The sequence below is a fragment of the Amphiprion ocellaris genome, chromosome 20 (assembly GCF_022539595.1).
Source record: "Amphiprion ocellaris isolate individual 3 ecotype Okinawa chromosome 20, ASM2253959v1, whole genome shotgun sequence".
NCBI lineage: Eukaryota > Metazoa > Chordata > Actinopteri > Pomacentridae > Amphiprion > Amphiprion ocellaris.
Genome location: NC_072785.1, coordinates 11,417,172 through 11,442,581, shown reverse-complemented (window position 1 = coordinate 11,442,581; position 25,410 = coordinate 11,417,172). Strand labels below are relative to the sequence as shown.

The window sequence follows — 25,410 nt, the reverse complement described above, 5'->3', positions numbered from 1 at the left end:
TTGAGAAACTGCTTCTGTGAAACGGTCACAGTCGTAATATTCTCCATTGTCCCATTAGAAAGTTAATGGCAGAAACAGGCTACACCAATGACTCTACAACAATCAGCCAGGAATGTATCTTTGTGCATATTTGATCAACCAACAGAACACTCTTGTCGGCAATGACAAGTTTGCAAGCACGATAAATGGAGTGTAGGCCATAATTTTAAATTACCCAACATTTTTCTGCAAATGTCTCTAAACCATTATGCAATCATAAAGCCACTAAAATGGCAACATTATTTGCTGTGGCAATAATCTTACAAGAAATGGATTAATTCATCCCTAATGCACTGTAAGGTCACTTCCCCCTAAAAATAAGTGGAGGTACTTTAATGGTCTAAGCATATAATTACACTACTTTATTGCTGGGAAAATAAATGTTTGCGTCAAAGTGATTATTGATGACTGTTGGTAAGAAGCTGACAACAAGACAGCTCAAATGTCACCAAGTTTAGACTAAGGCGTGCAAGAAGTAAAAATTCTAAAAGAACAACAAGTCAAATTAGTCAGGTTTGCATGTAATAAACTATTATTACTGCTATTCTTTTAAAAAACAAGAATACTTCCCAAACTTCACAGCAGTTTCCACTGAAATCCTTGAAATATCCTCACAGCAGACGATTAAACACTCGTTACATAAAGACATATAACAACAACCAAACTGTGTGGCTGCTTACTGAGAACAACAGTTTAAAAAAAATCTGCCATAATTCTGATGATACAGGAGGAGAATTCTCTGACACCTCCACCATACACGGTAATGATTATGTGTATCTGAACATGTCTACTGTCCCTGAGATCTTTACCCCAGTCATAAAGCATTTAGCCTGTAAACATTAACAGATTACAAACACATATAAATGCTGTGTACAATCGTGCTACAAGGAGGACAGAGGAGAAACATGAGAGAGAGTAAGAGAGCAGAGCATACCAGTGATTTTTTTTTCTGCTATGCCAAGAAACTTGCCTTGCCTTTTTGGCTGACATCACTTTAATTACAGTTTCCTTGAAGAGAGCCAGTCAGAGACAGGCAGAGTCGAGTAAGGGAGTTTACTGGTGACTGTGTAGTCGGGCATCTGGACACTTCACATTGCTGGAGGAATGACTCTTCAACCTACAAGGTATGTATGAACATTATTAGCTTTATATATTGCAAAATATTTAATTTAATCTGCAATACCTTCAATTTTTGTTGAGAAGGTTGTTGTGTTTTTATAATCATTTATATGAAAGTGTGCAATGACCAATGAAGATTGATTGATTGATTTTCACCATGTGCAGAAGCTTTGTTAAAAATGTGTGGAGATGTGTGAAGCAAGATGCTGTTGAATTTAAAATGTTGTGAAATACAGCTAAATCAAACTCAAAGCAATCCATCTCCACTGGGAATCAAAATTAAGTGTTTTCTAGTGCCAAATAGGTTTAGTGTTACATGACAGTGAGTTGCAGCACCCTCTAATTTTCTTTTTTTTAAATTTGTTTTTGTTTATTTCTTCATACATTTTTTGAGTATAAATTTAGGCTGAACAAAGGATAATAACAATAATTTCAGTGCATCGTAGTGAGACTTCTAAAGAAACTAAAGTTTTAGTATTTGATAAATGTTAAACATCTGGTAACATGTGGTTTGTGAAGCACATGTTGCTCCAGCAGCTTCTGCATTCCAATTTCCTGCTGCCACAGTCCTGGCATTTTCCAACAGAAACAAACTTTTGGGACACTTTTGGTGAAGTCTGCTGGTAAATCGCAGCTCAGTTCAGTCTTGACACATTCAGACACATTCCCATAAGTGCTCAATATCATTTGTCAATATGACTGGTGTTGATTTAATAATATTTCATAATAGATTCCCAGATGATTAAGATGGAATCGTATATTGTGCAAAGAAACTCCAAAGAGAATTCTAGAGAACCTGTTGCTCATTAGTGGAAAATGGCAATAATTAGTGCATGAATGTGACACAGGCACAAGATTTATGGCTAAAGTCTGACTGGTATGTGTAACTCGTGATTGCAATGAAGCAATTAGTAATTCCAATCACAAGTGCATGCACAGTATAGAGATGTCCATTTTTGGTAGCAGTTTTCACTGCTGATGAGTTGTTTGCAGAGGCGTAATTACCACAGTAATTGTTTATGGCAGCTGGCGTGATTTCATTTCACTACAAAGGTCACGTTTTTTTAAAGAAACAGGCTACAGAAACAGTAAAGAAAACCCCAACCATTGACTGTTATGTATATATACATATATGAAACTTAAAGGCCAAGTCAGGGGATAACCCTGTAATGAAGATCTCTCCAGTGGGCTGAGTCACTTCTAAAAAAAACAAAAAACAAACCAACAGCAAATTATATAGCTGAACCTGATAATCATAGAGAGAAATATACACATGATTAATTGGAAAACCAAAGAAGCACCAAAGTATTATTAGTTAAAAGTCAAAAATAAAATTTCCAAGCAGTTTCTTTAGCCTATGAAAATACACATTGTGTGTTCAGCTAGAACATTTGGTCAAGTATGCCAGTCAGCTACATTTTCATTTGTACCAAATGATGAAGCTTTAAGTAAATACGATTTGTAATATCTCTCATATGTTTAAATACTGCTTGTTTCAAAGAATGCTCTGACATTGTGTGATATATATTTGTGTTTTTGCTGAGACTGAGATAAGAAAATTGATGTCACTGTCACGTCTGTGCAGTAAATATGTAGATGGAGCAAACAGTCACTCAGGTTAACTTAGCACAAAGTCTGAAAATGTAGGAACAGCCAGTGAACGACCTGCTGGCAGCCACATCATGTACATATTTACCCAAATAATAAATATTAATATATTTACCTGTTGACATTTCATTCTTTTTTGTTTATTTTTCCCTAACTCTCTGCAGCCTCCCAACTCTCAGCACCACAGTATCATATGGAGACCTGAACAACACCAATGGCACTCATTGTCCAGACCTGGAAGCCTGGGAGTGGCTCAATGCCAGCCAGCCAGTGTATATTCTGATCATCAGTGTTTTGGGAATCGTGTTCAACGTGTTTGTCCTGACAATTTTCTGCCTCCACAAGAAGGCCTGCACCGTGGCTGAGATCTACTTGAGCAACCTGGCTGCTGCCGACCTTCTCCTGGTGTCCTGTTTGCCCTTCTGGGCTGTCAACATCGCCTATGATTTCAATTGGCCTTTTGGTCGATTCATGTGTAAAATCATCAATGTGGGCATTAAGATGAACGTCAACTGCAGCATTTACTTCCTCGTTCTGGTGGGCATAGATCGCTATGTGGCGCTGGTGCATACGATGTCACATGGAAGAATGCGTAGGCCAAAGTATGCCAAACTAGGTTGCCTGCTGACATGGGGTTTCGGTTTGCTCCTCAGTGTCCCCATGCTCATCTTCAGGGAAGTGAAATATTTCCCTGAGTATGGTATCGATGCATGCTTTCTGGAATACCCAAGCCACACTGTAGAGCTGCTCTGTGATGGGATGTTGATCGTTTTTAGCTTCATCATTCCCGTTTCAATCATCTCGTTCTGCACTTTCAAGATTATTCTGGCTTTGAAGGTCCAAACAATAGGTAGGGTAAATGCTGAGAAAACAGAGCAGAAGGCCACCACTCTGGTGCTGGCGGTCCTCCTGGCCTTCCTCATCTGCTGGGTGCCGTTCCACATAGTCACCGCAGTGGATGTGCTGTTACGAGCCGACGTCCTGGGAGGATGTCACCTCACGGCTGTCATAGACATCTGCAACCAGATCTTCAACTACTTAGCCTTATTCAACAGCGTTCTCAACCCCATCCTGTACGTTATCGTGGGAAAGAACTTCCGGAAAAAAGTTCGAGAGGTTTTCCAGCAGTGGAGCGTTAAGAAAACAGTGTCCTCAGAGTCCACACGATCAAACCTGACCTCTACACTCAAGACTATGCCATAAAACACTTGTGTCAAAATACTTCTCAACTGAAAAACAAACTTTATAGAAAGATTGAAAGATGTGGTTAACTGGCATCTAATAGTGTTTAAATGATAAGTTCTGGTTGAAAAATGAGATGGAAGTAGGTGTGGAGTAATGGGACCAAATAATCCTTCTTCAAGATGCTATTTAAAAAACTCTTTCTTTAATTAGGATGAAGAACTATGATTACATGTGTGGGGTTGCTCAAGGCTTGAATGTTACATCTAGAAGTAGTTAACATGTTACAGACTGCAAAAAAATATTATCTTGTGTCAACAATGTAAAAAAATATGCATCATTAAGCATGAACTAAAAAACAAACAAACTTGTTTTTCATTGGTTCATAACAGTTAAATCATACCTTCAATGTACAGATCTACATCTGCCTGGTTGCAGTGAAGAAAAAAAAAAAAAGCAAATATATATTTTCATACATCTCATATTATTGATAACTCTGAAGATGCAAATAGTATCACTGTTTGTTCAATACGTAACCATCAAATAAAACATACTTATGGTTTTATACCTTTTTGAGTCTTTATAATGCATTTAAATGTTAAGTTGAGCACAAAAACAGGAACAACTGCTTGCTAAGTGTTTTCTGGTGTTTCTGACTCACTGTCTGCCGAGTTAAAACTGGATTCTGTCAAAGACTTTCCACTGCTGATGCATAAACATGCTCCTTTTTGTTGGCTTTATAGACCTCGGTTGTCGCATTGTAGCTTTCTCCCCACACCATCATTTAATGGCCCAGTGCTGACTCATTGTGGGCTGTGGGTAAGGGTACACCCGTCGGCGTCCTTAAAATGAGGGCATGCTATGCCAAACGGGAAATCACGCTTTACCGCAAGTGCCAGGGCAGAAAATTGTGGTGGAAGAAAAAACATGCAGGCAGACAAAGTTACCTCAAATGATAAAATGTCTGCCAAAAATAAACAGTTCAACCTCATTTCATGTATTTTTGTTGGCATTTCAGAATTATGCAACCATTGGCTTTTGCTTTGGTGTTTCAAAATTGAAAAATACATTCTTCTCATATTCATGCTCAAAGAACATGTTGATTGAGTCTGCATCTAAAAATGACATAGCTCAGTCCTCGGTGTTTCTATCAGATTGTGTACCTGTCAGGTCAAAACTGTGCTTACAAAAACAAAGGATCAGTGTCAGTAATGATAAATGATGTGTGAAAGACACAGTACATTTATTACTGACTCTGTGTGTCGATTCAAATTACAGCACAAAGTATATGACGACCTCCTTTTTACAGAGCTGTATAAATGCAGCACTGATGAGACGCTACTGGCTCAGGAGGTGAAGTATATAACACAAACAAAAATCATTTATTTTTCTTATCTTATGTGGTCCTGTCAATACCACACAATGGAAGCTAACAGCATAGCAATGCCAGCCTTCAAATGTCTGTCAACAGCTGCAGTTAAATATACCAACTTAAAATATATTCAATAGTCACACTAAAACCTAGATTTACTGTATATTTTCTTACACAAAAGTGAAGAGAATTTAAAATTTCATTTTGACTTTAATGTAGAACTTGTTACTTTCTGTAGTTATACAGTATGTTGTTGTACATCTATACAAGTATGTGTATGTTATTGTTTTTTTTAACCACACAAATGCTGCTTACAGTGTCTGTTGCTAAGATTCTCCTCTTTGATGGCGGCATGTGTTTGCTCTCTGCTCTGGCTGATAAAGCATCCCTATCCACACTCCATTAAATCAATTACTCCTGCACACATAGAGCTCAAATCATGACACAAAGGTAGCGACACAGACGTTAGATACTGTGTTGACACAGTTAAAAGGTTTCCCTGTAATGACCATTCGTTTTGAACACACCCTCAATTTTCTGCCTTTTGAATCTCCGTTCCTGAAAAGCAGCTTTCATTTTAACCCCAAACTCAGAAGGTGAATTACTTATGGATAGCAATAGTGCTGCAAGTGCTGAGGTTGTCTGCAACCACACAAATGCATGGGACTGGGTTTACACCATGCAGCCCGCCTACATGTCCATCATCTGCCTTCTGGGAGTGATCGGCAACTCCTTCGTCCTTTGTGTGTTCTGTTTCCAGAAGAGGCGCAGCTCCGTTGCTGACATCTACCTGAGCAATCTGGCAGCGGCCGATCTCCTCATGGTTTCCTGTCTGCCGTTCTGGGTTGCAACCATTATCGACAAGTTCCGCTGGAGATTCGGCGAGTTCATGTGCCAGCTTGTCAGCATTGTCATTGGGATGAATTATTACTGTAGCATGCTGTTCCTCACAGTTGTGAGCGTGGACAGATATGTGGCCCTGACCAGACCGCTGTCCCAGGGAAGGCAGAGACAGGCCTTCTGGGCGCGTGGGATTTGCTTTGGTATCTGGATCGCTGGGATCTTGCTCAGTTTCCCTGCTGTCCTCTTCCGCTCTGTGCAGTTCTTCCCTCACCTGGGCATCGACGCATGCTACCTCGCATACCCACATGAAGGGTGGAGACTGCGCTACAACATAACCGTCAGTATAGTCGGCTTTCTTATCCCAGTTCCCATTGTGTCATTCTGTAGCTACCACATCACTAAAGTCATTCGAAGCAGCGAGAAGATGAGAAAAGGCAGCAGAGGGAGTGTGGAGAGGAAGGCGGCGTACCTTGTGCTTGTTGTTCTGGCTGTGTTTATTCTCTGCTGGCTGCCCTATCAGATTCTGATGTTCTTGGACACCTTGGATCACTATGAAGTCATCTCTGGATGTACATGGGCGCATGTGTTGGACATTGGCAACCAGTTGGCTACTTACCTTGGCTACAGCAACAGCTCACTGAATCCTTTCCTGTATGTGATTGTGGGGAAACACTTCAAGCAGAGGGCAAAGGAAGTGTTTCAAGTTGTGGTGTGCAGAAGGAAACAGCAGCGGAAGAAATCTGGTCATTCCAATGCCAATCTGAACTCAACTAAGCAAACAGAGAGTACTAAAATCTAGATCTCTCTGCACATACAGAGAACATATGGACTGAAAAAGAGTTGTTAAAGAAGTAAATGTAGTTAACATGCAATGAGTGTCTTTTGCATAAACCTAAATCAATGACTAGTATGACTCCATCTAAAGCTCAATTATTAACATGGAGGAGCTTTGTTTCTCTAACCCATGCAAAAACAGTTACACCCTCTCTCAAAACCGCAGTATGTTGTTTTGAGAGTTGCTTTACTAGAAATTTTCATTTTCTGACTTAAGCAAACAAGATATAACATGTTAAGCAGTGATCTCAGAGGCGATGGGGGATGGTTTTGTTTCTGTTTGACAAAGGCAGCCTGGCATTTTGCCCCCATTTCCCATGTAGCTCATTTCATAATTACTGTAGAAATATGAGAATGTTGCAAATCTTCTTTGTAACAATTTGTAAAAACATTAAAGCAAAGTTCATTGGAAACTCTTTAACTCTGCTGTTTTGTTTGAGATAAATCACATCTAAAGCTACCCTTGACCTGGCAATCCTGAACTTGAGTCCATGTTTAATTTTAATTACTGTGACCTTGAGTTGCCTTGCAGACTTACTCCCCTTTTGTTGCTTTTGACAAAGAAAGGCAAGAATGGTGGTCTGATAAAAGCTTAGCTCTGGAAGCAAAGTTGTTTTTCTAAGACACTGGGGTTTCTTGAATGACCTAATTGATTTTTGCATGTACTCCAACAGATGTAAGAATATGCACAACAAAAACAATTCCTTGTTTGTGGTACAGAGAATAGAGTAGAGCAAGTGAACGTGGTGCTTTAGCTTAAGTTTTATCAATATACCTAAACACTTAAATGATATAGAAAAGACAAAGTGTCCCCTAAGATTTTTAAAATGTTATCAAAAGTAATTCAGCAATGTGTGGGTGTTAGTGTCTTCAATAAAATATCATCTGTGACTGAGTGTCTTTGATTTGATATGATTGTTTATACATTGGATTATGATGGGCCAGTTGCTCTTAGAATGATTCAAGAGTGCTGTTATCATTTTGACCATAAAAGGGGAGGCACAGCAACACTTCATATTCATTTTATGATGATGTGTTCCATTCTATACTGTTAATAAAAAAAAATACTATATATATATTTCATAATGTGTCCCATTTGATTGTTACTTGGTCTTAGACCTACGATATATCAGCATTGTTTTGTTATCTTTGGTTAGGATAAAATTTAGACTTCATTTGGATGACACATGAATTAAGGAGAAATTTGGTTTAATAAGAAGGTAAACATTTTGGAATAATATTGTTTACTTTTAGGAACAAGGTATTCATTCTAATGATCTCAGCACATATAGAGAAATATCATACACTGTGTAAAAAGTAAGAATAATACTGTTAATTGGTTTTATCATTCAAATGATTGCTACATTTATCGGAAATACACGTAAGCATGTGAGATCATCGTTCCTGTTATCCCTGGGGAATGCTGTTATAGTTACATGAAAACTTTGTGTATCAGGATGACATAAGTAGGTTTCAGTAAAATAGTACAAATACGTCTTTTTTCTTTCTTTCTTTTCTTTACAGTCTGAACTTGCTAACTCCAGTTTAGGATTCTCTCCAACATATTAAGAGCACTTTCAGTTTACCTCATGTATGTGCCTGGACCAAAGTTTGACTTTTTCATAAACAAGTTGATATACTGAACTCCTTGGCAAAGGGTGTGGAAGAATGCTACTCTGTATACAAAAACGGTCACAGAAGATCTCCCATCTGCCTCACTGTGTACTTTCACCAGGAGTTTGGTGTACACAGCTGAGCCCCGATACAGACGAGTATTTTATCATTAACATTTTAACCAAAGGGGGAACGTTTTTACGAAACTTAAGGTAAGAATTTCTGTTCAACCTATATATTTTTTTTTTTTTTTTTTTTAGTTTTGAGGGTAAGAAGAGCATAAGAGACTAACGGGAGGTACACAGCCTTTAGAAAAGACTCAGATGAGTCAGTCAGGGAGATTATTTAACTTGTTAATATGACATCTTCTTCTCAACAACGGCAGCTCTGGCTGAATTTTAGGTGTTCAGTTTTAATCTTTGACCCCAAAGACAACAGTAAGAGTCAAAATAACACAGCATCATGCATTTTAAATCCAATAATAGAATTTTACTGATTAGCATGGAATTGTTTTCTTGTCCAGCACATGGAGTCAATGACACTCATAACTGTGGCAACGTTGTGGTCTGAAAACAGCAGCACATCCGTGCCGTTCAATCCATCAGCATCAGCATCTCCAGATTCCACAGAATGGACCATGACCCTGACCATCATTCCCCCATATGTCTTCACCATATCTCTGCTGGGGCTTCTTTTTAACAGTTTTGTCCTGGGAGTGTTTGTAGCCCACAAGGATCGACTGACCGTAGCAGAGATCTATCTGAGCAACCTGGCGCTGGCTGACTTTGTTCTTCTGTGTAGCCTCCCTTTCTGGGCAATGAACATCCTCAACGAGTTTCACTGGCCATATGGAAATGCTTTGTGCAAAATTGTCAACTCCGTCATCATCATCAATTTTTACACCAGCATCTACACCCTGATGATGATTAGCATCGACCGCTACTTAGCACTTGTAAAGACCATGAAGGCCAGGTGGCTGAGACGGACACTTTACGCCAAGGTGAACTGCATCTTACTGTGGATATTAGGGTTCCTGCTGAGCACGCCAACCATGGTTCACAGAAAGGTTAAGTTCTTTGAGGAGTACGGCATCACAGCTTGTATACTGGATTACAATCATGGCAGTTCTTGGAAGCTGGCCCATCAGATACTGATGAACCTGGCGGGCTTTGTGCTCCCTGTTCTGGTCATTGTTTTCAGCAGTGGGAATATAATCAAGGCTTTAGGTCAGAGGACCGAGAGCATAGGGTTTCACGACGCCAATGACACAAAGGCCACCGTTTTGGTGTACGCTGTCACGCTACTATTTCTACTTTGTTGGGGTCCCTTCCAGGTATTCACCTTCCTTGACATACTCTGTGATGTTGAAGTGTTGGATGAGACACTGTGGTCTCACACTCTTGACATAGGAGGACAGGTCTCAGTGTATCTGGCCTTTCTCAACAGTACCCTCAATCCTTTGCTGTATGTCTTCTCTGGACAGTACTTTAGAAAGAAAGTTAGCGCCATCTACAGAAGGAATAGATATCAACGCAGAGGATCGGACATGACCACTTACCAGCGTTCACTGGTGTCCACTTATATTAACAGAACAGAACAAATTAAGCCTGTGGTCATTTTTAATCCAAAGGAGCAAATGTGACTCGCACTGATGACATCCACTTCCTTTGCAGCTTATGGATAAAGTGATACAATATAGAGGATATGACCCTCAAAACTGCTGCTTCATGAGATTTAACACAATTATAATGCTGTTAAACAGTTAAAAAGCACTATTGGAGGATATATAATAATGTTATTGGAAGAAATAATAGCCATAAATAAAGATAATGGATGTAATGTCTGGGAGGAATGGAAGCATATTTTATACTTAGAGTTTCCATAATGACACTTATGTCTTGTATTGTGGACAATGAGACTGAGTATGCATTTACGTATGTTTCTTTGGTCTGTTACATTGCTGCTGTCTTGTGATGTTTTACAGTTTAATGTTCATCCCTGTACATCTTGGCAGGTTAAAATAATATTTATTCAGTAATGACATATGGTATATACAGACTCTCTTTACAACATCAACGCTCATGAATTTTATCTATTTTTGGAACTTACTGGATTTGTTTGTACAGTCAGCTCAGCAAACCCATTAATCCTGAATGTAAACACATAACATTAAATACGCTGGAAACTATTCACTCACAATTCTGTACTTTGTGGAACTCATCGGAGTATGTTTTCTATAGCAAGTGTCTTCCTGCAACCTGTAAACATGACATTTTCAACCATCTCATGCAATTAAGTGTGCTACCTACAGCTAATAAAATCTGAGGCTACATCTTTAAACTAATATACACAGCTTTGACATTTAGCAGTGGTTGAGTAATTTCATGTGTAACAGCCATTTGGTCATTTCCAGGACCTATTATCTAAATCGAATAGCATGAACAATCACGGTTAATTATGGAGAGGCTTTGTACTGACTTATTTTAATCTTGTTTATGCCAATCCATTGCTATGATGATACAATTTCCGGAGCATGCTACGCCTTTGGCTCCCAGGAAGACTCTTGGAAGAGATTCAAAAGTACTCAACAAAGGAAATGTTTTAAGGTTTATATTTATGTTCAGCCAAAAGAGCCACTCATCTGCCCTCTCTTTTTCCTAAAAATGTGGAAAGGCTTCTATAAATTATAAAAGTTATTTAATTCGTGTGAATCTGTCTGTTTTTATGTGTTGTCAGCACACATTCATTTCTGCTGAGTTGTGCCACTTCAAAATTCATACTCTTCTTTCTCATTTGACATGACAGTGATTCCTTCTGGATTTGGATGTAATTCCATTGTCACATGGGACAGATTGACAGGAAATTGTATGGGAAGGGTTACAAGTTGTTGCCGCTGTCTTGCCTCCACCTAGCATTAGACTGTCCAAAATTAAAAGTGATTAACACTACAGCCACAGTGTAAGACTGACCAGTGACTGGTGTTTTGTTTCAATAAAATATTCAAGGTTCCTAGTGATACAAATAATAATTGCAAATAATGTATGAACAGCATGGGAGCTGACTGAACAGGATTAAGTCAGAATGCATAATAACCTATAATGGATATGAGAAAGCAATTGGTGGATGCCAAACACAAATGGAAGTTTCTGTAAGTGATGAGGAGTCTGATGGTTGGATAGATGCTGTATTAGGACTGATGCTGTGGTGAATGTGATGGATCCGTCTACTACAACACTTGCAGCATAAACTCTGCACATGCTTTCAGTTCTATTATCAGTCATTAGGAACTGTTATTATTACACTATTGTTGTCCAATATTAAGCTATTATCCTAACTATAAGCTATAGTAACCTTTTCTGAATAACTCAAATGCAAACTTGTAAGTTTTAATTATGTGATGCATCGAAAATTGTGCTGCAGTGAATGTTACTGTTGGACCATTTGTAATAATAACATAAATATGGCTTGAATTTGATTTCACGACAAGGCTAAAGGCTGTTTATAGTTGTTTATGTTGCTCACTATTGTCTATTCAAGGTATTCCCAAATATGCACATACTTTTCTTAGTCCTTTTTTAGTGTCCTTGCCAGCTTATTTTTATTCACGGTCATGACATTCTTAGTGTTGTAAGACTATAGAACATCCTTTTAGTGTTAATAGTTGTAGTGTCAAAGGGTTTATGAATCACTTTCAGAGGTCATTTTTACAGTAAGCAGTTTGACTTGTCCCAACAAGACAAGTTCAAACTTACTAAACAAAGATGCAGCTGTATTTGAACATTTGTGGAATGCACTGTGTCACAACACTCATTTACCTTTCTGTGAAGGCTATTAGCCTGCGTCTGTTCCAGGAAAGTCTGGATTTGGGGAGTTTAGCTGCTTTGTGAATGTGAGTCAAACATTGATTCTCCACACCCCTAAAAGCTTCCAGACTGAACAGCCTGACAATGAGCTGTACTTCCCTTTAAAGCTCTGGAAAATTGAGGGAAGTAATTCTGCTGGGCATGTTTGACCTGCATGTTATGCATTTGACTTGATTGGTTTCTTGGGTTTGCTCTGTTGGAAACTCAAGCTATTTGACTCTGTGTTCTTAAAACTGTAATTAGTGCAGTCCAAGGGTGTTGTGACATGTTAACAAGGTAAGAAGATAATCATTTTCACTGAAGGGAGTTTTTAAATCTCATCTGGTGAGATGTCATTTTATTTAAATCGATTATTTTTTTTCTGTATGAACAGCTGCTTTACCTTCCACTTGTCTATCACTTTGGTCAGAAGTCCAGCTTTTATGTGAAAATGGAGCAAGTCAGAAACGTTTTCCTTATCTGGTGGCCTGACATATAACAGCAACGAGAGTCAGTAATATAGAATTAGATTCTTATCTTTGTTTTTCTACATATACTCTTATATACCATATTGAAATACATTCATAGTTATCTCTTCGTGACTTTCTAGGTGTGTCTTGAAACATTCACCTGAATCAGCCATTCTCTACTGAAATTCTTTTATCCCTCTTCTTTAAATCTTTGTTGTTGCTTTCTGTTTGCAAGCAGTAAAACAAAATGAACACCTGCAATGTACATGTGTGTTAATAGTGATACCAGTGGCAACAAATTAAACTACAGTGGCCAGTGTCTTGTGGACACTCTTGTGCTTGCACTCTATAAGCAGGTGCCAGAAAACATTCTGGATATCAGCCAGGAACACAATGATGTGACCTGTTCAGAGCTGACTGAAGACTGAGCAAGTTTGGCAAGAATCATGTTACTAGACAAAGTGATTAAAGCTACACACTTATTATAGTTTTGTTTTACAGACGCTGTAGTGACACTGGAGACTGGTCTGGCTGCACCTTTATGTCATTTTGTCATAAGGGCAAAATGCTTAAAATGTTTTTCCTTAAACCACTCCCAGTTGTCCTGGGTGGTGTTTAAGCCCAGGATGCAGCAATGGTGCCCCTCCAAAATTGTATAGGGGGAATTGTTTTGGTGGAAATGTGCATGCACGGAAGTGAAACTTAACATTAAAATCAAGCAGGGTAATCTGCATCCAAATCTTCAGCATTACCGATCATTTTCAGCATAGACATAGGTTGCTGTTTGGAAGTAGATTATGTTGTTTTTCTGCACTGAAAATGTTTTTTTTTTTTTAAAGATAACAGGTTACAGGTAGTGGCAAGGGAGGAGAAAGCCTCATAAATGTGTAATGTACATGACAGGCCAACAGGCAAAGCTTGCTTTCGGTGAGTGAGACTGTTATAATTTGACTATAAACTTTATTTGAGATAGTGGACTATATTTGACTCTGAAATGACGTGCAGAGATAGATCTGGCTATTCTTTATATCCTGTTGCCCCTGGTTTTCTCATGTGGTGAGCAATCATTTTGCGACAGCTTTAACCATGATGTTATTTCAAATAGACCAAAATAATTACTTGATGTAACTTTAGTTCCATGAGCGCAGACAAACTAGAGCAATGGAAGGAGCCTAACTGATTGCTGTGTTGCTGTTTGCTGTGATAGCCTAGGTGGTTAATTTTATGTTGTTGATGATGATGTTTGAAAGGACAAGGCTGCTACTTGAACAAGACAAAGAGAGGGCAGTGTAGCGTAACCGCTGTAGTAGTAATGTTTGCACTCGTTAATAAAGGAGCACCATCCTCAGTTTGTCTGAGGAAATTAATAATTTAAACAAAATCTCAAGGAGACTCTGATTTAAAAAAAGTTGATCAGTCTGATATCTGAAAGTCTAGTATTCTGATTAAGTGGACTTCAGTTCCCACACAAAGAAATGCACAAGACCGTGAATTGGTCTAAATGGAAACCATTTATTAACTATTCTACTAAGACAATACAGGTGAGCTATGTACAGTGAGAAGTATGATGTGTGTGTGTGTGTGTGTGTGTGTGTGTGTGTGTTGAATGTGGGGAATCTGATTCAAGGAAGAGGGTTATGGTGAAAGAGGATAGTTAGCGGACGATCTAACACACTCAGTCGGTAATTTGGGTTATGATCGATATGCTGAAGAGTGACTAAATTTAAATCATCAAGTTATTAATGACATCAACCCAAATCAGGATCAGATTAGCGTTTTCCTACTTTTGTGTAGTGCTGTGCTTTTGGAGCCTCCTTTGGCTGGAAAGCGCATAGCGAGGGAAGCTTGAGTACAGAGTCAAGTGTAACGGAGTAAGAGTAGCGTTTCTTCTTCACAAATCTACTCAAGTAAAAAGTATGGCAGAGTAAAACTACTCTCAGAAGTACAATTTTTTCAAAAAGTTACTCAAGTAAATGTAACGGAGTAAATGTTACTCGTTACTACCCACCTCTGCACTTAATGGAGTTTCTTTACTGGGAAAGGGAAGGTTTCCCATAATGTGCAGTGTCCAAAATGGCAGCGTTATGTGGCTTTTGGGTCCATCCTAAATAAAAAGGATTTGTTTTCTGGTTTGGCGTCTGCCTTGGCATTCCAAAGAAGCCAAGTCGTGTCCGCTACAGCAGTAAAAAGTGGTTGTTATTGTCATCTCCAAGTTCTACCAATAAGCATCAACAATCATATTTTTCAGTGTTGGCTGCCTTTATCCAGAGTGTATCTTTAGTAGCTTAAGAGCTGGAGAGAAATTTTTACCTTGTGGCTGTGGAGGGCAATTTTCCCTGGAAATGTATACTGAATTGTGGGTGATATCCTCTGACATTATCATGTGATGTTTACAGGCAGGTAACTTTGTTTAGAAATTACCACATTAGGTATAAACAGTTTGTATAACAACTTCTGGGAAAATACTGTAGGAAACATGTCATATTGACAGAGCACTCCAAGCAGAGTCACACAATGCTACTAGAAAAGGGAAGAAACAGGCAGGACAGAAGGAGGAAGGGAAGGGAGGGGATGGCAATAGAGTGAGCGAGTCAAATACCTTGGCTGACATCATTTATTAGCAGAGACAGACGGAGCGCAGCAGCCGAGGGAACTGGAAGAGTGTAGCTGGGAAGTTTTACATTTTCTGTCTTCACTAGGAAGGATGACTCAGTCACCAACAAGGTATGCAGAGGCTTACTTTGATTTGTGCATTTTCATGCTGTGCATGTTGTACCTTCATACTCACTGTAGTTATAATACTAGCAACAGTGTTCACCATTGTTCAGCATTAACAATGTTTTAATGCTTGTGAATGGCAATATGCAGATTTTTTTTTTTAAATGCCACATGAAAAGCAATAGTGAACCCAAACAGAAAAAATCTAAGTCTTTAATTGCAATGCTAGATAAGAAGTTTTGAAAAACATTTTTATTGTTCCAGCATGTGAACATCTCAGCGGTAAATGTATTTGTCTCAACATGTTCAGCATTTGTTGTTGCCGCGCTGTAGCCGTAAAGTTCAAACGTACAGTGAGAACACAGTGATTACTATTCAAAACTGTTGCTGGCACTCCTGCCCTAAGGTGGCTACAAACGTAGGTGAGGATATGCTCACATATGAACATATATGTGTAGTTAACATCAAATTTTAAGTAGATTTAAGTGCAAACACACAAGGGAAAAGTTGTGGTGCACAAATTATGGGGTAGAATCTTTCTCCAGATGTGAAAAAAAATTCTTGGATCGTTCCAGAGCAGCGATCGGTATTTCAAGCAGCTGCTTGTAATATGTTCCACTGGCACCTTAAGCAATAAAATCTGAAAACTTACCGGCTTCTTCAGAGATAGAATTACAAATCCTTCTGTGTTTTGCAGATGCATAAATGTAAACATGCACGTATTAAATGCATGAGTACTTGTTAAGTGGATGCTTCTAAGTTACAGGCATAATCTACAGGCATAATGGAATATAGTATGGATACAATAGCTGTCAAAAGCAACATTAATCTATATGTCATGTTTAACAACACATAAATAAGTTTATAACATATGCAACAGTAGATTACTAATTAAGAAAGAAACTTTGACCTGGCACCTCTTGATGCAAGCAGGGCATCCTAGTGAATGTTATCTTTTATCAATCATTGTTCTCTTTTATTATCTACAACTGCACCATAAAGCGTTTGCAGACACTTCAGTCTGTATTTTCCACATTTTTCGTGGCTTTTTTTTGATAGTCGAGGTAACAAAAAAGAAATATCTCCATTTTTATTCACTTGCATGACTCTTGTTGAGTGTTTCTCTTCCTTTAATCTTGTAAATAAATCAACAGCAAACACACAGCATATCAAACAAACTTAAAATCAGTTTATTTTTTGTGGATTTGCTTTTTATTTTAAAGTATGGTTTTGCAGGGAATCAAAACATGCGTAACAATCTGAGTGTCTTCAGAAGCCAGTAACATGCTTTACTAATCTTTTCGTTGGCATGTTGCCTTTATGTTGATAGCAGTAAAGATAGGGAGACAATGTGGGGAAAAAGAACAGGGGAATGACATGCAGTCAGAATGTTGATTCACTGCTAACACCATTGGCACACGTGGTATGTGTCCTGCACCGTTAACCACTCAGTTATCAGGTGGTCCTCGTGTTCAGAACTCTTTAATGTAAAAGATTAAAGTGCTGAGAACTACCTCAAAGGCAGCCAGTTCATTGGTAATATTGCTCATCGTCCACATAGTATTCTTTGGAAATTTCTGGCCAGATGACAAACAGCCATAACAATGAGTTGAACTGTTTCATGACAACTTTAAAAGTTGGGAGACAAGTTCATGGTAAAACTGTATCATATTGCGCGTAAAGGTTGCTTCACTTTTTTGTTCTCAAGAGACTTGTTTAAAAAAAAAAAAAGGCATTCTGCAATGTTTTACTCTGCTTCTTAGTATTAAATATTTCACAGTAGACTCCTTAAAATTAGTATTTCATAGTATCCAGAGTGACTCAAAATTCTTCTTTTCTCACCATTCTATGCTATTATGACAAATCTGCAATGTCCTTTTTGATGTTAGCTTTACATAGTTTTAAGTACAATATTTTTCTGGTTTGCTTTCTTTTGTCCCTCAACAGCATCCCTGCAAACTTGAGCAACGAAAGCCAAAGCAACACTTGCCGTTATGATGAAAACGATTGGATCTTCACTGTGATTCCAGTGTACATCCTGATCATCAGTGTGCTGGGGATCATCCTGAATGTCTTTGTGTTGATGGTTTTCTGGCTCCACAAGAAGGCCTGTACGGTGGCTGAGATCTACTTGAGCAACCTGGCGGCTGCCGACCTCTTTCTGGTGTCGATGTTACCCTTCTGGGCTGTGTCTCTATCACAAAGACTTAACTGGCCCTTTGGGGGACCTCTGTGTAAACTGGTCCCCTTCTCCATCAGCATGAATGCCTACTGCAGCATCTACATCCTGGTTCTGGTCAGCATTGACCGATATTTGACACTGGTGCACCCACTGACCAATGAAAGAATGCGGAGCCCATTTTATGCCAAACTGGCATGTGTAGTGGTGTGGGCTGTATGCTTTCTGTTGAATGTCCCTGTACTCATCTACAGGGAAGTTGAACACTACCCTGAGAAGAATGTCAGCAGATGCTTTCTTTCTTATTCAGATCAAACAGACAAAGTGGTAAGCATCCTCAATGTCATTCTAAACTTTGTCATTCCCATTCTTATCATTTCCTTCTGCACTGTCAAAATTATTCAAGCTCTGAGAAACAGGTTAAGGGAAAGTTTTAGCACTCAGGGAAAGGAGCACAAAGCTACCACTCTGATTCTTGCAGTCCTCCTGGCGTTCCTGATCTGCTGGGTGCCATTCCATGTGTTTAAGATACTAGATCTGCTGAGTAGATATAACATTGTGGGAGGGTGTGAGTTTCGCTTAGGTTGGTTCCAACAGATCTTCATCTTCTTAGCCTTCTTCAATAGTGTTCTCAACCCCATTCTCTACGTTTGTGTAGGGAGAAACTTCCGGAGAAAAGTTAAGGAGACCTTCAGTCAGATAAGTAATAGGAGAAAATCAACATTCAGCCTCGTCACCACACATACAAACCTGTCAAGAAGTGTTAAAACTGAGAATGCCACAAGCTAAGCTGTGGGATTGTATTATTATTTTTTATTTAGGTTGGCTGTTTTCAAAAATTTGAAGCCACATTTTTTTGCTCTTTTGGGTAGAAATCAAGGGTGTGGTCATTTTAAAAGGAAGTAATTGAATATGTCTCTATCTCAAGACATCCTGCTGACATTTTATATCACTTTATAGTGTATTTACCAAAATCTGCAACTCAACCACATCAGTTATCATGCTTTCAGATTTAACACAACAGCAACAGTGCTGCATAATTAAACAGGGTTACCACACATGTTTTACATCACAGAAGTAATGGACAAAACCTAAGATAATGGAAATATTGTACCAAAGAAATGGAGGCAGACTTCATATCTCTATATATCATCAGTTACACTCTTGGCGAAAGAAGTCAGTGTTGGGATGTTTCACTCCTGAATGCATGTGCATGTATTTAAATATCATTCTCTGTATTGTGACAAAACTGTATTGTTTTGTGCTTTTACTATTCACAGACCATCCTGTCATGTTTTAAAACCATGTAATATTTCTTACTTATGTGTGTGACATTGTGACTGGAGCAAACTTCAAATACTTTTTCAACCTGCCAACAGTGTAGAGTGGCTACCTGCACATTGTGCAGACATCTGCATGCTTGTACTGTTTGTAATTTGTTGCTTGGTGCAGTTGATTTACTATTCAAGTAAGAGGATCTGGAAGGATATTTTCTCATCTGGTCATGCAACTCTGTCTTCACTTGGTGAACACACTTCACTGTTGCTGAAATATCCTGTGTGTGTCAGTTGTGTTTGCATAACAAATGTATTGTAACACTTGCTATAGGACGACAGAAATGTAAAGGACCAATTTTAATCTTTTGCTGGTATACAAATAAACATACACCCATGAACTTTACATGCTTTTGCAGTCATGTGTAGTGTAAAGCTGCTGCATTCATTTGATGCTTTAATAAACTGTCCATCCATCATGAGTGTGACCATGTTAGAGGAATGTGATGCTAAATCTGTAGGGTACTTACTTCATGTTGTCAGGTCCAATACGATCGAAGCTCAATCACTATCTTATGCCTGTAATCCTCTAGACTGAACTGCATTTGTTGAACTCTGTCTGCATCACTGTGAACTTTAAACTGAGCTGTTACAAACCACAAGTAAATAGCTGTACTTTTTATTGAAAGTTGTGCAGTATTTCAGCAATACACTGAATAGGCACAACATATTGATTGAGGCAGATGTTTTTGTATTTTTTATCCTGAATCTCGCCTCCAGCACTTCCAACAAGCCTTTATTTGGTGAGCTGCTCTAAATATTGAACTGACAAGAATTAAAGAAGAACTCCAGTTCTCCCGGTCCCCTCAGTGGATAGACTTTGTAGACTTGACAGACTCTTGTTCAAATGTAAACAACGGACAGTTCACTTGAGCACTTTTGGCAGTGTTGAGGCTGCGTGTGCCTAGTTTGTTTCACGAGAAAAATTCTTATGGTATAACTTGATAAAACACAACTGTGGGATCAGTTCTTCAGTATAACATGGTGGTACTGATAGATGACAAGAAAAAACATCAAAAATGATCATTTTCATTCTTTATTTAGTTAGTGAATAAAGGTTTTGTACATTGAATTTGGAGGGTGTGGATTGAACAAACCCTGCAGAGGCATGTAGGTGATGGTGTCTGTAATTTAGTGGCTGTAATCATGTACAGCAGCTTTTACATCGGCTCAGGTCCTCTCTGGTTCATCACTGCCTAGCACTGATCTACTCACTCCACTTTCACTGGGTGATAGAGTGAAGACAGTAGCAGTTGTGAGTATTGCTGTTTGGACTGTAGAGACTGTCACCTACATTAACAGAGCAGCATTATCTCACTGGACCACTTGGGGGCGCTGCAAGCCTCAAGATAATCAGCAAATGTAGATTGTTTTTGGCCTGTCTTCATTAGGATTTTTTGCTATAGCAGATCCTATAGCTATTTTAACAACCAGACAGAAGACCACCAGAAAGTGGGACTGCTTTGGTCAGTGGAATCACTACAGTATTTCTTTTTAACTTACAATTGCAAATCCGAGAATAAACAAATTATTTACTTTTAATTCTACTAATTCAACCATCTGTATTAGTCTTTTAAATGGTTTATTTGTGTTTGGGTTGAAGAGGTGTCTGGTTCCTTACAGCATGAAAAGACAGGTGTACTTTTCTCAAATCTTAACAACACTTGCATGCCTGTATGTATATGGGTGTGTTATATTTCCATAGACAGTGTTTATTTGTTGAGCCTTGCTTAATTTCTGAATTCATTTTTTCTTAGAGAGAGGACTCTTACTTTAAGGTTCTCTTTGTGGCCAGAATGACATAAGTGAGCAACATGTAAGTTTCAATAAAGTAGTATTTATTTTAATGCCTCTAGTAAAAAATGATTAGTAAAAATAAATGTATCTATTCTGTAATAATTTTATCAGTCTGCTTTGGTGCAGTACTTGCAATCCCCAGTTTGAAAATCTCTCCAAAGCATGTACTTTATACATTTGACAGGTTAACAGAATATTCAGTTTTTGTATCAATGAAAGGATGTAAATGTACTAAACATTTCTTTCATTAGGTTTGATATCATAATGCTGTTGTATTATATCTAACAGCACTTAGAGAAGCATATACAATACTGTGCTTGGGGGAAATAATGGAGACAAATGTAGATAATTGATAAAAGCTGAAGAACAAACAGAAGTACATGTTATGTTTACTGTGTCCCTAATGACACTTATTTCTTGCACTGTGGACCTAGACCAAAAACATTTGTCTTTTTGTGTCTTTTCTTGTCCGTTCTTTCTCACACAACAGGCTAGTGCGACAAATTGGCCGCCCAATGACTTTGTGTACATTTGCAGTCATCATTCCACTCTGTACATCGTGACATGTTAACAAAATATTTATACAACAGTGACACACATTAATTATGGCAGTGTCTCTTTCCAAAATCAACCCTGGATGTACATTGTATTTGTTTGCACAATCAGCTCAATTCAACATATTAATCCTGTAAATGAATAATGTTAAATCATTTGCAAACTCATATTATTAAGTCACAAATCTGACTTTTTTGTACCTCGCCCGAAGATGTTTTTTGATTTTTTAAAAAAAAGTGCTTTTCAGTAACATGTATGTTTTAACATGAGTTTAACAAGCTACACAAAAAATGTTCAAAGTGAGTGAATTAGTGTCTGGACTTGAAGTTGAAAGGGAGTGTTCAGTCATAATTCCTGTGTAACCTGACAGAATCTGAGCAGTTTTATGATAAAGAATGGGTAGAACTGCAATCCAGACAGGCTAAATGTTGTAATTGTGACCATCTACCAAATTGTAACTTGAATGGTGTGAAAACTTCCAATCATATATATGCTATTTTATAGTCCTATAAACCTGTCAAGTCTCCCTGTCTTTCACTTAACTAATTTGTTTTCATTCATTACACATAAAGGGTTTGTGGAAACATAAGTCTATATGATGACATGTTATTTATTGCTTGCAAAAGCAATTAAAAAATATGAGTTGAGTTTATTCTCAAAAGTAGATATCTCCATTTTATTGAACTTGAAAAAATCCTGTTTAGTTTTGAGTTTTTACTCTAATTTCAAAAACATAATTCAACAAACTACACCCAAAATACAAAAACAAGCTTTATTAAACTATTGTTTTCATTTTAAAGTTTGATTTTGCAAAACAGTCAATGGAATGGAATGATTGTTAGAGCCGTCTGCAATATGTTGTTTTTAAATATTTCACAGTAGACACCATTTCATTCGTGCTCAGCTATACTCAGTGTTTCACAATATCCAGTGTGACTCACATGTCTGCATTTCTCAGTATTCTCATCATCTTGTCATCATTAGGTTTATAATGGTTTATACTATGTCTTTTTTTATTTGCTTTCTTTTGTCTATCAACAGCATCCTTGCAAACTTCAGCCATGAACCAAAACAACACAGATGACACTTGGTGCCATTATGATCCAATCGATTGGACTTTCACTTTGCTTCCAGTGTACATCCTGATCATCAGTGTGCTGGGAATTATCCTGAATGTGTTTGTGTTGATGATTTACTGGCTACACAAGACGGCCTGTAACGTGGCTGAGATCTACTTGAGCAACCTGGCGGCTGCCCACCTCTTTCTGATGTCTAGTTTACCCTTCTGGGCTGTGAATGTGCAAAAAAGATATGACTGGAACTTGAGTGTAACCCTGTGTAAACTGGTCCCCTTCTCCTTCAGCATGAATGCCGACTGCAGCATCTACATCCTGGTTCTGGTCAGCATTGACCGATATTTGGCACTGGTGCACCCACTGACCCATGGAAGAATGCGGAGCCCATTTTGTGCCAAACTGGCATGTGTAGTGGTGTGGGCTGTATGCTTTCTGTTGAATGTCCCTGTACTCATCTACAGGGAAGTTGAACACTACCCTGAGAAGAATGTCAGCAGATGCTTTCTTTCTTATTCAGATCAAACAGACAAAGTGGTAAGCATCCTCAATGTCATTCTAAAGTTTATCATTCCCATTTTTATTATGTCCTTCTGCACTCTCAAAATTATTCAAGCTGTCAGAAACAGGTTAAGGAACAGCTATAGCACTCAGGGAAAGAAGCTGAGGGGCACCGGAGTAGAACTCTTCCTGGCGTTCCTGATCTGCTGGGTGCCATTCCATGTGTTTAAGATACTAGATCTGCTGAGTAGATATAACATTGTGGGAGGGTGTGAAGCTCACCTGAGTTTGTTCCAGCAGATCTCCATCTTCTTAGCCTTCTCCAATAGTGTTCTCAACCCCATTCTCTACGTTTGTGTAGGGAGAAACTTCCGGAGAAAAGTTAAGGAGACCTTCAGTCAGATAAGTAATAAGAGAAAATCAACATTCAGCCTCGTCTCTACACGTACAAACCTGTCAAGAAGTGTTAAAACTGAGAATGCCACAAGCTAAGCTGTGGGATTGTATTTTTTAATTTAGGTTGTGTGTTTTCAAGATTGTATACAGGGGAACTGGTGATGTTTTATACAGACAAAATATGAGGTAGTTATTTCTACACTGTGTTTTTGGATAATCTGTATTTACAGGGTTTATTTAGCGTTTAGGGTGAAGCAGCAAAAATGGCACATTTATTTGATCAGAAACATGATGTTTGAGGGCTGCCCATCAGATACTATTCACTCTGGTGGGATTTGATGCACCTCTTAGATTGTTTGCTCTTGGTGGAACATTACAAGTGCTTTAGCTAAGAGGAGCGAGAATATTTGTGTTCAATGACTCAAAGAATGTAGGACATCTGTGTTTTTCTGCAACTCTTCTTTATGTGCCGGGGTTTCTCCCAACACTGAAATGCTTTTTGAGGCACTGATGTATAAATAATGGATGAGAAGATGTAGGCACACACTCACAAATATGTACTCAAGTTTAAGTGTATCTTCCTTAGCATAGTCCTGAACTCATATCTTTTAGGACAATACAAAATTCAGGAGAAAGGACGACTGAAACATAAAGATTTATTGTTTAAAGTCACGTTGGTTTTTTTTTTTAGCTCTTTTCTGTCTAACATCAACAGATGGGTAGAAATCAAGGGTGTGGTCCTTTAAAGGAAGTAATTGAATATGTCTCTATCTCAAGACATCCTGCTGACATTTTATATCACTTTATAGTGTATTTACCAAAATCTGCAACTCAACCACATCAGTTATCATGCTTTCAGATTTAACACAACAGCAACAGTGCTGCATAATTAAACAGGGTTACCACACATGTTTTACATCACAGAAGTAATGGACAAAACCTAAGATAATGGAAATATTGTACCAAAGAAATGGAGGCAGACTTTGTGTCTCTATACATCATCAGTTACACTCTTGGCACAAGAAGTCAGTGTTGGGATGTTTCACTCCTGAATGCATGTGCATGTATTTAAATATCATTCTCTGTATTGTGACAAAACTGTTATTGTGACAAAACTGTCTTGTTTTGTGCTTGTACTATTCAAAGACCATCCTGTCATGTTTTAAAACCATGTAATATTTCTTACTTATGTGTGTGACATTGCGACTGGAGCAAACTTCAAATATTTTTTCAACCTGCTAACAGTGTAGAGTGGCTACCTGCACATTGTGCAGACATCTGCATGCTTGTACAGTTTGTAATTTGTTGCTTGGTGCAGTTGATTTACTATTCAAGTAAGAGGATCTGGAAGAATATTGTCTCATCTGGTCATGCAACTCTGTCTTCATTTGGTGAACACACTTCACTGTTGCTGAAATATCCTGTGTGTGTCAGTTGCGTTTGCATAACAAATGTATTGTAACACTTGCTATAGGATGGCAGAAATGCAAAGGACCAATTTTAATCTTTTGCTGGTATACAAATAAACATACACCCATGAACTTTACATGCTTTTGCAGTCATGTGTAGTGTAATGCTGCTGCATTGGTTTTGATGTTTTAATAAACTGTCCGTCATGAGTCTGGTGATGCTAGAGAAGTGTGATGTTAAATGTCAGGTCCAGTATGATTGAAGCTTGATCACTTTCATACAGAAGACTGTGGGAATGAAACACCACAACTCCTCATCAGGAAAGCGCTTCAACTTCTCCACAAACTGTTTCTTCAGAGCTGAGGAAAAAGCAGAACAACTGGTTTTAACACTTCACAAAGAAAAGAATGTAGCCCAAATTGTAAAGGGCTTGCTCAGCAAGTGAGACGTCGTGGGACCTATGCCCACATTCTCCACCAAACATCTAACCCTCTCTTCTATCTGTCTGCATGCTTGAGTGTCTT

At 38.4% G+C, this 25,410-nt stretch overlaps 4 protein-coding genes across 7 annotated transcripts; all 4 read left to right on the top strand.

Annotated features, from left to right (window-relative positions):
* Positions 1-949: 949 nt before the first annotated feature.
* Positions 950-4,515, top strand: LOC111573294 (B2 bradykinin receptor-like). Its single transcript, XM_023277388.3, has 2 exons — positions 950-1,163; positions 2,931-4,515. Exons 1-2 carry the CDS (start codon positions 1,144-1,146, stop codon positions 3,967-3,969), a joined length of 1,059 nt encoding a protein of 352 aa, XP_023133156.1. The 5' UTR covers positions 950-1,143; the 3' UTR covers positions 3,970-4,515.
* Positions 4,516-5,079: 564 nt separating this feature from the next.
* On the top strand, positions 5,080-7,890 carry LOC111573258 (B2 bradykinin receptor-like). The gene has a single exon (XM_023277327.3). It carries the CDS (start codon positions 5,928-5,930, stop codon positions 6,960-6,962), a length of 1,035 nt encoding a protein of 344 aa, XP_023133095.1. The 5' UTR covers positions 5,080-5,927; the 3' UTR covers positions 6,963-7,890.
* An 828-nt stretch (positions 7,891-8,718) lies between these two features.
* Positions 8,719-10,799, top strand: bdkrb1 (bradykinin receptor B1). The gene is made up of 2 exons (XM_023277394.3): positions 8,719-8,823; positions 9,135-10,799. Exon 2 carries the CDS (start codon positions 9,138-9,140, stop codon positions 10,251-10,253), a length of 1,116 nt encoding a protein of 371 aa, XP_023133162.1. The 5' UTR covers positions 8,719-8,823; positions 9,135-9,137; the 3' UTR covers positions 10,254-10,799.
* Positions 10,800-13,459: 2,660 nt separating this feature from the next.
* On the top strand, positions 13,460-25,022 carry LOC111573283 (B2 bradykinin receptor-like). Of its 4 annotated transcripts, XM_055006219.1 has the most exons (3): positions 15,489-15,647; positions 17,589-18,147; positions 22,548-22,716. In XM_055006219.1, the coding sequence occupies exons 1-3, from the start codon at positions 15,628-15,630 to the stop codon at positions 22,569-22,571; spliced, it is 603 nt and encodes a 200-aa protein (XP_054862194.1). In that variant the 5' UTR covers positions 15,489-15,627; the 3' UTR covers positions 22,572-22,716. The 4 variants fall into 4 exon arrangements, with proteins under 4 accessions (XP_054862193.1, XP_054862194.1, XP_023133135.2 ...); XM_055006218.1 differs by lacking the exon at positions 17,589-18,147 and having other exon boundaries at positions 13,460-15,647; positions 22,548-25,022; XM_023277367.3 differs by lacking the exon at positions 22,548-22,716 and having other exon boundaries at positions 17,589-19,500.
* The last annotated feature ends 388 nt before the right edge of the window (positions 25,023-25,410 follow it).

Bases quoted from the DNA above. Each gene is read 5' to 3' on its own strand.
- LOC111573258 (XM_023277327.3), top strand. From the start codon at position 5,928: ATGGATAGCAATAGTGCTGCAAGTGCTGAGGTTGTCTGCAACCACACA.
- bdkrb1 (XM_023277394.3), top strand. From the start codon at position 9,138: ATGGAGTCAATGACACTCATAACTGTGGCAACGTTGTGGTCTGAAAAC.
- LOC111573294 (XM_023277388.3), top strand. From the start codon at position 1,144: ATGACTCTTCAACCTACAAG. The intron at 1,164-2,930 runs GTATGTATGAAC...AACTCTCTGCAG, and splicing joins ATGACTCTTCAACCTACAAG to CCTCCCAACTCTCAGCACCA.
- LOC111573283 (XM_055006217.1), top strand. From the start codon at position 18,111: ATGCTTTCTTTCTTATTCAGATCAAACAGACAAAGTG. The intron at 18,148-22,547 runs GTAAGCATCCTC...GTCTATCAACAG, and splicing joins CAGATCAAACAGACAAAGTG to CATCCTTGCAAACTTCAGCC.